Source organism: Dicentrarchus labrax, unplaced genomic scaffold, assembly GCF_905237075.1.
Source record: "Dicentrarchus labrax unplaced genomic scaffold, dlabrax2021, whole genome shotgun sequence".
NCBI lineage: Eukaryota > Metazoa > Chordata > Actinopteri > Moronidae > Dicentrarchus > Dicentrarchus labrax.
This window is the reverse complement of record NW_026136708.1, coordinates 23,180,499-23,192,669: the sequence shown is the minus strand read 5'-3', so window position 1 is coordinate 23,192,669 and position 12,171 is coordinate 23,180,499. Positions and strand designations below refer to the sequence as shown.

The following is a 12,171-nucleotide window of genomic DNA, read 5'->3' as shown; positions in this document are numbered from 1 at the left end:
CTATTGATTGCTCACATAGACATTATTGATCTGTTTATAACAGTTGTTTATTAATTCAATTCAATTCAATTCAATTCAATTTTATTTGTATAGCGCCAATTCATAACAGAAGTTATCTCAGGACACTTTTCAAATAGAGCAGGTCTAGACCGAACTCTTTAAAACATTAATTACAGAGACCCAACAGTACCACCATGAGCAAGACCTTGGAGACAAGGGCAAGGAAAAACTGCCTGTTAAAAGACAGAAACCTAGGACAGATCCTCCGGCTCTAGGTGGGTGGTCGTCTGTCTCGACCAGTTGGGGTGAGAGAGAGAGAGAGAGAGAGAGAGAGAGGCAGAGAGACAGAGAGAGAGAGAGGCAGAGAGAGAGAGAGAGCGAGAGACAGACAGACAGACAGGTGCATAGCAACAACAGTATTGGCAACGGCAATCTAGCAGGACCATGGCAGGAGGCTCCACCAGGATCGACAAGAACCTGCGAGAAGAGAAAGCACAAGAACTCCGGGGAAGAAGTGAAGTTAGTAACATGCATTAATGGAACATGAATGAGTGCAGAAAGAGAGAGGAAGAGAGGAGCTCAGTGCACCATGGGAAATCCCCCGATAGTCTAGGCCTATAGCAGCATAACTAAGGGATGGTTCAGGACTCACCTGATCCAGCCCTAACTATAAGCTTTATCAAAGAGGAATGTCTTAAGCCTACTCTTGAATGTGGTGAGGGTGTCTGCCTCCAGAACCACAACTGGAAGCTGGTTCCACAGGAGAGGAGCTTGGTAACTGAAGGTATTACAGTTAATTATTGCAGTTGTTTATTACAGTTGATTATTACAGTTGTTTATTACAGTTGTTTATAACAGTTGTTTATAACAGTTTTTTAGTACAGTTGTTTATTAAAGTTGATTATTAAAGTTGATTGTTACAGTTGATTCTTACAGTTGTTTATTTGTTGTTTATTACAGTTTTTATTACAGTTGTTTATTACAGTTGATTATGACAGTTGTTTATTACAGTTGATTATGACAGTTGTTTATTAGTTGATTATTACAATTGTTTATTACAGTTGAATATTACAGTTGTTTATTACAGGTGATTATTACAGTTGTTTTTATTAGTTCTTTATTACAGTTATTTGTTAATTATTACAATGGTTTTATTAGTTCTTTATTACAGTTATTTGTCAATTATTACAATGGTTTTATTAGTTCTTTATTACAGTTATTTGTTGATTATGGCAGTTGTTTATTACAGTTGTTTATTACAGTTGATTATAACAGTTGTTTATTTCAGTTGTTTATTACAGTTGATTATAACAGTTGTTTATTTCAGTTGTTTATTACAGTTGATTATAACAGTTGTTTATTACAGTTGTTTATTACAGTTGATTATAACAGTTGTTTATTTCAGTTGTTTATTACAGTTGATTATAACAGTTGTTTATTACAGTTGTTTATTACAGTTGATTATGACAGTTGTTTATTAGTTGATTATTACAATTGTTTATTACAGTTGAATATTACAGTTGTTTATTACAGGTAATTATTACAGTTGTTTTTATTAGTTCTTTATTACAGTTATTTGTTAATTATTACAGTTGTATTTCATAGTTCTTTATTACAGTTATTTGATTACAGTTGTTTATTACTTTTGTTTAATACAATTGTATATCACAGTTGTTTACTACAGTTGATTATGACAGTTGTTTATTAGTTGATTATTACAGTTGTTTATTACAGTTGTTTATTACAGTTGTTTATTAGTTGTTTATACAGTTGTTTATTACAGTTGTTTATTACAGTTGATTATGACAGTTGTTTATTAGTTGATTATTACAATTGTTTGTTACAGTTGATTATTACACTTGTATATTACAGTTGTTTATTACAGTTGTTTTTATTAGTTCTTTATTACAGTTATTTGTTGATTATTACAGTTGTTTATTACTTTTGTTTAATATAATTTATATCATAGTTGTTTACTACAGTTGTTTGTTGTTTATTTCAGTTGTTTACTACAATTGTTTGTTGTTTATTACAGTTGCTTATTAGTTGTGTTTATTAGTTGTTTATCACAGCTGTTTACTGTGTTTTTTGTTTGTTGTTTACAGTCACTAACATTCATTATTACCTTTAGTTCCTCACTGTGAGCTGTCGCTCTGAATGTTAAATAAAGTTTTGTGTGTTTGAATGAAGCCTTTTGGCAGACGCAGCGTTCACTGTCTCCTCGTTCTTTTGGACGTCGGGCCTCTGCCGGCCTCCTGGCAGCGCCGCTGCTCTCCCAGGACTCGTTACTAGGCAACCAGCAGCCGGCAACCATGACTGCTTTATTCATCTGGAGACTGAAGAAAGAAAGAAAGAAAGAAAGAAAGAGACGTCTGACCTTCATGATAGATGGTGTGTTCATGATCGTTGGAACTTTTACCCTTCCGTTTTAGTAAAAGAACTGAAGTCACACAATGTTTTTATTTCTTTAATTTAAAATTTTAAAACTGTTTGTTCATTGTAAACGTGATATTATCAAAATGAAAAGATTCTGTAAAGTCTGACTGTTGTTGGTCGTGTGAATGTGACGTGAGGCGTTCACAGGTGTACTTTTGACTGATGCAGAAAATGCTGATGCGTTCAGGTGCAGAACGACAGATTCAATGAAAGAAAAAAGTGGACTATGGCTCCAAAAAACAGCCAAAAGACCTGAATTCAGACCTACCTGTTGGTGGCTAACAGTAGATGTTATTTTTTTATGCTCACATTATTTTATGCTATCGTTGATTAAACTCCAATAATAACTGTTGCCGCGTTATGAACAGGTATTGCTACTGTCTCTCTCTCTCTGTCTGTGCACTGTGTGTAGATATATTAATGTCTATTGATCGTCATTATTAGTTATTGATGAATAGGTTGAAATGTCTGTGACATCACACTGTGATCGGCTGTTATGTAACAGCCTGTCGCTGCCTCCAGGTGCATGCTGGGACATGAAGAGGTGACTGCGGTCGTTTAGAAACAAATGTAAATCTGAGTGTTTAATCCCCATCACCACGGCAACCTGCTCACACACAGCAGACAACGCCCCCAGTCTGTGAGGTCACTGCTACAGTAGTAATCTGATTGGCTGTTCAGCTGGAGGCTAGCGATGAAGAGGAGGATGAGGAGGAGGTGTTACATAACAGGAGGCACCGATAAAGGAGAGAGAGGAAGAAGGGGAAAGAGAAAAAATAAAAGGATGAATAGATGAAAACAAAAGGAGGAAGGAAGGAAAGAAAGGTAGAAACAAAGGAGGGATGAATAACGAAAGGAAAGAGAAAGCAAGGAAGGAAGAGAGGGAGGAAGGAGGTGAAAGAGGAGAACAAAGGAGTAAAGGAGGGAGGGGCAGCAACAGAGTAATCTAGGGCACTGAGGACTGAGGTCGTTATCATGACAACCTCCTCCCTCTGTGATTGGCTGCAGACCAACAGGAGGAGACAAACACTGACCAATCACAGCTCTCCATTCGTCCCCTTCTCACTTCAAATTTGCAGCTGATTGGCCATCCAGAGATTTAAAATCAATGAACTGATCACATATTATTGATTATCAGTGAATTGATCACAGATTATTGATTATCAGTGAACATCCACTGTGAAGCGGTTGGCTCCGGCCTTGTGGAGGCTGACTCACAGCTGGAGCATCTAGTGGACATTGGAGGAACTGCAGGCTGCGGATTGCTTCCTGTTAGAAAAGTATAATCAGATACAATCTCTGTCTGAAAAATCATATTTATTGATAAGTAATAATTATTGATTAGACACTGAATGTCAGAGAAAATACTCTGTCTCCCTCTGGTGGATAAAAACAGGAAGAACAATGTAACAGACAGACAGAGAGACAGACAGACACAGACACAGACAGACAGACAGACAGACAGACAGACAGACAGACAGACAGACACATACCCAGACAGAGAGACAGATGGACACAGACAGACACAGACAGACAGACAGACAAACACAGACACAGACACATACATAGACAGAGAGACAGATGGACACAGACAGACAGACAGACACAGACAGACAGACAAACACAGACACAGACAGATAGACAGACACAGACACAGACACAGACAGACAGACAGACAGACAGAATGGTTGATGATGGATCGACAACTTCAACAAACTCATTATGGCTCAGATGAGTCCCGAACGAATTCTTTGTTATGCTGCTATAGGCCTGGACTGCCGGGGGATGCACTGAGCTCCTCTCATCCTCTCCCTCTCTTTCTCTCTGTCTCTCTCTGTCTCTCTCTTTCTCTCTCTCTCTCTCTCTCTCTCTCTCTCTCTCTCTCTCTCTCTCTCTCTCTCTCCCACCCACCTAGATCCAAAGGGTCTGTCCTAGGTTTCTGCCTTTTAACAGGCAGTTTTTCCTTGCCCTTGTCGCCAAGTGCTTGCTCATGGTGGTACTGTTGGGTCTCTGTAATTAATGTTATAAAGAGTTTGGTCTAGACCTGCTCTATTTGAAAACTGTCCTGACATAACTTCTGTTATACAAATAAAACTGAATTAAATAGACTGGACGGAGGGATCACGGAGGGAGTACTGAATTGTGATATTTATTCAGAGAAATCAGAGACAACAGACACACTCACACTGATTGATTTATTAAATGGAGCTAGGCTAACCATGTACTGGACCTCTGTACTGTATGCATGCATATGACTCTGATATAAAATGTGAACTGATGAGACCGAGCAAACTAATGGTCACTGTGGTTGCATCCCCACGAGACAGGAAGCAGAGTGCTGTTTGTTTCCTTTGCTGCAAATCTAACCTTCAAAAGCACCAAAAACACCAAAAGGTACAAATCTGGTAGTTCATCATAGTTCATTCCAAACTTTTTGAAACTTTATAAAAGGCAGAAATCTTTGCTCCTCCAGGAGCCAGATCAACAGAGCATCACTTCAGACCCTGAACCGAGATTTTCCAGCTCGTCCTGGTCTTTCAGGCTGGATGCTGGCTGGTCACAGGGGTTGGACCTGCTGGGATGGCAACTCCTGCTCGGCGGCAGCGGTCGGGACGTTGATGTTGGGATCGTCATCGACCTGGTAACACTTCCCCAGGTTCTTGATGACGTTGAAGTTGGACCGCGCCGTTTCTGCTAGACTGTTCTCCAGAATCCAACCATCAGACTCTGAGTCCGGATCACCCAGTCGCAGAACGTTCTCCATGGCTGTCTGCAGGTAGCGGACTCCAGTCAGAACCAGCAGCTGGTGGGAGAAGAAGAACATGGTGAGCCTGTCAGTAGCAGCTGTTAGTGAACGTACGTTAACGTAACATTGGCAATTGTTGGAAAAAACGATTTAGGTGAGTTTTATTTCTGTCCTGTTGTTTTATTCTGATATAGATTTTTGTTGTTATAATGTGTCACACTTCCTCATTAAACAGAGCATAACTTCTAGAGCTATGTTCTATATGTAGCTGATTCAATTAATAATCAAAGCTGTCATACATTGACTGTTTACCATCCACTGCTTAGATCTTGGTGCTTTTTAACTCTAGATTTGAACCAGATGAAGGGTTTTAGTCATCGGACGTCTGGATCTTAAGTTATCAGAGAAACAAGCTGAGCTAACGTTAGCAGCAGCTCAGCTCGTAGCCCCTCCGGGACTTCTTTTGTCTGCCCAACAGCGTGGGAGAAGCAGTGATTTTTAAGGTGGAACTGCTTTATTCAGTGTGTTTAGTTGTTTTAATCAGTGGGTCTGTTTGTTTTGGAGAGGAGGAGACCTCTGAGGATAATTGGGCTCCCAGCAGAAACCTCCTGAACCAACACTGAAGGAATCCTAACCGGGAGAAGCTGACTGCAATGACGCCAATGGTGGTGAAGAATACCAAACTAGACTTCATCTTGTTAATAGTGCTGCAGGCTCACTACGATCAACATTAGACTCTATCGCCCCTATAAAAAGGAAAATATTAAAACATAGGAGACTTGCACCTTGGTACAACCACCAAACCCGCCAATGGACGGTGGGATGACCCAGAGATGATCGGGTCGTAGAGACTCGGGGACAAGTCCTGCGTGTTCAGCGTTGGCAAATTATTCAATTCAATTCAATTCAATTAATGGAACATGAATGAGTGCAGAAAGAGAGAGGAAGGGAGGAGCTCAGTGCACCATGGGAAATCCCCCGATAGTCTAGGCCTATAGCAGCATATCTAAGGGATGGTTCAGGACTCACCTGATCCAGCCCTAACTATAAGCTTTATCAAAGAGGAATGTCTTAAGCCTACTCTTGAATGTGGTGAGGGTGTCTGCCTCCCGAACCACAACTGGAAGCTGGTTCCACAGGAGAGGAGCTTGGTAACTGAAGGCTCTGGCTCCTGTTCTACTTTTAGAGACTATAGGAACCACAAGTAGCCCAGCATTCAGAGAACGTAGTGTTCTAGTGGGGTAATAGGGTACTATGAGCTCTTTAAGATATGAAGGGGCCTGACCATGAAGAGCTTTATAGGTGAGGAGGAGGATTTTAAATTCAATTCTACATTTTATAGGGAGCCAATGCAGAGTAGCTAGTACAGGAGAGATGTGATCTCTTTTTCTAGTTCCTGTCAGTACTCGTGCTGCAGCGTTCTGAATTAATTGGAGCGTTTTAATGGACTTATTGGGGCAACCTGATAATAAAGAGTTGCAGTAATCCAGCCTTGAAGTAACAAATGCATGGATTAGTTTTTCTGCATCTGTCTGTGATAGTATGTGTCTAATTTTTCTAATATTACGTAAATGAAAGAAGGCAGTCCTAGAGGTCTGCTTTATGTGGGAGTTAAATGACAAATCCTGATCAAAGATAACTCCAAGATTCCTGACAGTGGTGCTAGAGGCCAAGTTAATGCCATCTAGAGTAACTATATCTTGCCTGTAGCACTATCGACAAGATTATCAATTTCAGTGGGACTAAAGTCGTTATAGGACTTAAATTCAGACATGGCATTGAATTAAACACTGAAGGAATCTCCTCCTTAATTTAGCTACAGCACTGTCAGATAGACATCTGCTGTAGGAAGTTTTGCTTAATGGCTTATAATCTAATAATATAAATTCAAAAGTTATTAAATAATGGTCAGATAGGAAAGGATTATGTGGGAAGACTATTAAATGTTCAATATCAATGCCATATGATAGAACAAGGTCAAGAGTGTGATTAAAACAATGAGTTGGTTTATTTACACTCTGACAGAAGCCAATTGAGTCTATTAATGATATAAATGCATTACTAAGGCTGTCATTGTTAACATCCACATGAATATTAAAATCACCTACAATAATTACTTTATCTGATTTAAGGACTAAACTTGATAAAAACTCTGAGAATTCAGATATAAAATCAGAGTACGGTCCAGGAGCACGGTACACTATAACAAATAGAACTGGCTGCAGTGTTTTCCAGTTTGGGTGAGAAAGACTAAGAACAAGGCTTTCAAATGAATTATAATTTAGTTTAGGTTTAGGGTCCATTAAAACGCTTGAATCATATATGGCTGCTACTCCACCTCCTCGGCCGGTGCCTCGAGGAATGTGAGTATTAATATGACTGGGGGGGGTGGATTCATTTAGGCTAACATACTCCTCGTGGGACAACCAGGTCTCAGTAAGACAAAGTAAATCAATATCATAATCTGATATTAATTCATTCACTAAAACAGCTTTAGAGGACAGAGACCTGATATTTAACAGTCCACATTTCATTCTCTTATTTTGTGCTACTGAGGAGTTAGTTTTAATTTTTATTAGATTTTTATGTTGAACTCCTCTTGTTTTTATTTCTTTAAATAATTTAGGTGGAATTATGGCAGGCGGAGCCGGTTTCCAACTGTCTACGACGTTCGGTTTGGGAGTTATTCCCGTTTGAGTGCGTCCATTCATTGTTAATGGAGCGATCCTATGTTGAAAAATGCTTAAGTGTCAGCCCTAGTATGGAATTTTCAGAAAGTGTCTCTCTCGCGGATATCTAATCAACAGACGCTGCAGTACCTCAAACAGCCAGATGAGGAGCACGGTAAGGCCGATGGACTGCATGATGCTGGTGTAGTGGTCCATCAGGGCCTGTCGGCAGCCCCTCCTCCACAGGTTCAGCTGCTGGCTCTGCTGGTCGTAGTTGAAGTGGGCTGAGCTGTTGCTGACCTGCTGCTGGATGCATGGCCGAGGGGAGAAGGTGCTGCAGCAGCTGAAGGGAACGCCATCCATCAGGTACTTCCCATCCACATTACTCCTCAGACGACTGCAAGGAAGGAACAGTTAGCCGGCTGAAAGTGGCTGCTGCTATTACTACTAGTACTACTATTACTAGTAGTAGTAGTAGTAGTACTAGTTCTGCAGTTGAGTAAGATGCCCCGGGCTTTCTCCAGGATAAAACTAGGTGTTGATATGAAAGCAAAGGATGATGCAACAAAAAGTGTTGTTGTTCTGTTGTTAAATAGAGTAAAACAGATTGTGTATAAATCCTGCAGACAGGTTATATTGAGTCTCTATGTTGGAACCCCGTTGGTTAATCCTCATTAATCCCATGATCTTTGACCCCAGTAGCTTTCAGCCTCAACTGCAGTGGACCAGTGGCCTCAATCTGAAAATACAGTTTAATGTCTGCTGACGGTGAAAGATTATCACCAGCATTTCTATTTACTCACATTTTCATCGGTCAATCACATGTTTAGGGACAAATAAACACTGAGGTTGTTGCTAATGGTGGAAATTGTTCTGGTTCTTAATCATTTTTAAGAAGTATGCTTTAGAGTTAGAATCTGCCTTAAAGAGGAACCACTAAAACCTCCAAAACAACTGGATTCAGCTAGAATTTACTCATTTTTTTGGGGGGGTTCTAGGTACATTCAGGGAGCCTGGTTACATATACCACCTTCAGCTGAATTGAGCTGTAGTGGGAGTTCAGGGTACAGTTATTGTCATAATACAGCACACGTGCAGCACTGTTACTATGGTTACACTGTTGTTGTTGTTGAATGTTGGAAAACACAAGCGCACAATCCAACGTAAATTTAACCCAGATGTAACAAATAAAATGTGGACAGAAGAAGCTAACTGACAAAATCAACAATGAAGAAATATAAAAAATATTAGAAAGGAGACATGGACACAAGTCAACAACTGGTGAGTGTCAGTGAATCGATAATGCTAATGTTAAGTTTACTAGTGACACAAAATGGAAAACTGAAGCTAGCTAAGGACACTGACAGATCAAACATCCTGAATCCTTACGGTGGTTTTGTGTAACTTGTGGTTTTCTAAGGCATTATTATGAAAATTTAAGGGCAACCTTAACCTAGGTGGTTTAATGCAACTGAACCCTGGATCCACTAGAAACTGTTGCAATTTACTATAGAGAATCTGCTAGAGTCCAGCAGGGTCTACTGGGATCAACAAGGATCCTCTCGGGTGCCCGGTTAGCTCAGTTGGTAGAGCTGGCGACCCATGTACCGAGGCTGAGTCCTTGCTGCAGCGGCCCAGGGTTCGAGCCCGACCTGCGGCCCTTTGCTGCCTGTCATCCCCTCTCTCTGCCCCCCTTTCCTGTCTACCTTCGGCTGTCTCTATCAATTATAGGCAATAAAAGCCCCCCAAAAAATATACTTAAAAAAAAAACAAGGATCCTCTCCAATCCAAAACAGACTCCAAAAGAATCCCAACAGTTCTGGTTCCACTTACTCCACCACAGTGCTGCTGGTCATGTCCAGGTAGCGGTTGCTGATCCACTGGACCTGGAACCAGTCCCGGTACCCAGTGTTCCCACAGCACTGGAACTGAATCTGCAGCAAGTCCAGAGTCCTCTTCAGGTAGCAGCGGCCTGGCGTGTCCGTGTCCTTGTAGTACCGCATGGCGTTCCTCAGACCCAGGAACAGCGACTCCTCCAGCTGGCTGCGGATGCTGTAGCACATGAGGGCCCCCGCCAGGACACAGGAGGTGAAGAAGAAGGTGCAAACGACGTATGGCATCATCACCAGCTTCCAGCGCAGGAACTTGTTGGTGTCTGCGCAATCCAGGCAGATCTTCCCCCCCAGGAAGTTGATACAGCAGGCTGCCAGGCCTGTGGTGATCAGCGTATGTGGCACGTAGAGGATCCCCTGCTCTGACATCACTTCCTGCCATTTCTGAATCTCTACTTTGAGGAACAAACCGAGACCAAAGAGGATCGCCCCCGTCAGCACAGATATCCAGTTGAGCAGCCAAAGGACCTCAGCTAGTTTCTCCCGCTCCACCTTGGTGAAGGTCACTTTACCGACTGCCATGTCGGTCCTGTGGTTCTTACGTGTGTCACGTCCAAGTGGCCGTAAACATGGCCAAAAATGGGAGTTCCTTAAGGTGCTGTCCCACTAATGACCACTAGGCGCTGCATTAAAAACCCATCAACTCTTGAGTGGTTGGTCCTTCCCAAATGGTTTTACCCAATCCGGTTTCACCTGCTGCCCATATTTGGTATTTATTGGCTCTGGTTGCTCGTACAATCTGTGTCGTTGCCCTTGCATCCAGTCTGCAGGGGTCTGAGAGGCTCAGAGGTCAGGGTCCAGGGTGGGCTTCTTCACAGGGAAGCTGGAGGACAGAGGAGGAAGGCCGGTGGCTGCTCTCTGCACAGCGACATAAGGAGCTTAGTGAGGTATTTTAGGTTCTCTTGACTGCAGTCCACAACTCCAAGACACAACCAGGATGTGAGTGCTGCCGGGAAGCAAGAAGGTCAAAGTGTAATAAACCCGCTGCTGATCCAGGAACCACAACTATTAACCAACTTTGTCCAATCACTGCAACTTTTGTGCAAATTTGACCAATTATTACAGTCCCCTGCACAAAACAATGCGGTTTACTTCACCAAATTCACCTCCTTGTTTCTAGTTGTGAAGATGGAGACATGTGCGACTTGAACATCTCACATTTACGGTCTAAACAGTGCAATTGACTTCTCACTGAAACAAGTTCCCTTTGATTTGTAATGAATCCTACAAAGACAATATGAATCACAGCTTTGCAGTTTTCAATTTTTCCCTGAATATTTTTCAGAAAGCTGCTCTGAAATCAGGAATCTTGGGCCTCAACAATACCTAAAAAAGCCTGTGACATCCAGGAGGGACTGACTGAACCTGATCAAGATGCACATAAAGCTTTTTATTCCCATCCAGTTCCCAGTTAGTGCTGAAAGAAATATTATTGTATAATTATTTCTGTTTCTGAGCATGCTCAGTCTAAAATACGCACTGGGTTATTATCCCATTAAGTGCTTTTGAGATTTCATGATTTCTAAAACAAAAAGTTGAGATTTTCCATTTATCTTCATATTCATTGTATTAAGTAGAACTTAGGCTGAATTGATGTTGGTCACTTTTAAGAGTAGAGTAAATACATTTGCATTGAATAGTGATTTTAGATTGTACATTTTCAGAGAAATATTTGGTCCCTTCATCAACCATATATTTGAGTTAATCTGTTACACTTCCTTTCTAAATAAAATCTAACTACAAAGATAATTGGTCCTTGTTTGTTTATAAAGAAAAAGGTTTTAACTAACTAACATAAAACATGAGGATTTCAGGGTCCTCTGCTTCTGTTATTTGAGCCCTCTGACAGTGTTCAGTGAATCTTTCTGTGGTTTAAGGCTGATACAGGAATTGATTAGTAAGAGTGAAATAATCTGATCAAACTGGAAACATGATCTAATCTTTAATGAGTCACCAATAATGATTGATAGTTATTGATTAATAAACTTTCTTCAGAAAGTATTGAACTTATCACCTGCTGGCTCAGACACAACCACGATGCTGAAGATAAAGACAGAATTTTACCTCGTCCACGTAAAGCTGTCAGACATCTGGCTGCCTGGCGGTCTTCCCTCCGACTCCCCACCATCCTCGGGGTCGGCTGAGTTCTGCCACAGTTTCAGAACCGTGAAGCAAATATTGCGGCTGAGAAAAAGTGTTTTGAGGCGGCTGTTAACCTGCGCTTCTAATCTCCTTACAGCTAATCAGGCCTGTAATAAGCTGAGAAATCTCCAACCCCCCTCCATTCACCAGCTGGACCATCAGCAGGATCACTGTCTACAACAGTGTGTCAACACAGGTACAACCCTGAGAGAGGAGTCCATTAAAGGACACTAGTTCAGTTGGGGGAGGTTGGAAAGGGGGACAGAGGGGAGGAAAGCTGGTAGGG

At 41.4% G+C, this 12,171-nt stretch overlaps 1 protein-coding gene across 1 annotated transcript; it reads right to left on the bottom strand.

Moving 5' to 3' along the window:
• Positions 1-4,564: 4,564 nt before the first annotated feature.
• On the bottom strand, positions 4,565-12,007 carry LOC127368388 (photoreceptor outer segment membrane glycoprotein 2-like). Its single transcript, XM_051409214.1, has 4 exons — positions 11,808-12,007; positions 9,685-10,689; positions 8,002-8,248; positions 4,565-5,239 (listed from the first exon to the last, which is right to left on the bottom strand). Exons 2-4 carry the CDS (start codon positions 10,263-10,265, stop codon positions 4,994-4,996), a joined length of 1,074 nt encoding a protein of 357 aa, XP_051265174.1. The 5' UTR covers positions 10,266-10,689; positions 11,808-12,007; the 3' UTR covers positions 4,565-4,993.
• Positions 12,008-12,171: the final 164 nt, after the last annotated feature.

Coding starts and splice junctions, on each gene's coding strand:
- LOC127368388 (XM_051409214.1), bottom strand. CDS start 10,265: ATGGCAGTCGGTAAAGTGACCTTCACCAAGGTGGAGCGGGAGAAACTA. Junction 8,249..9,684: donor ACCAGCAGCACTGTGGTGGA/GTAAGTGGAACC, acceptor CCTTCCTTGCAG/TCGTCTGAGGAGTAATGTGG. Junction 5,240..8,001: donor TCCTCATCTGGCTGTTTGAG/GTACTGCAGCGT, acceptor TTCTCCCACCAG/CTGCTGGTTCTGACTGGAGT.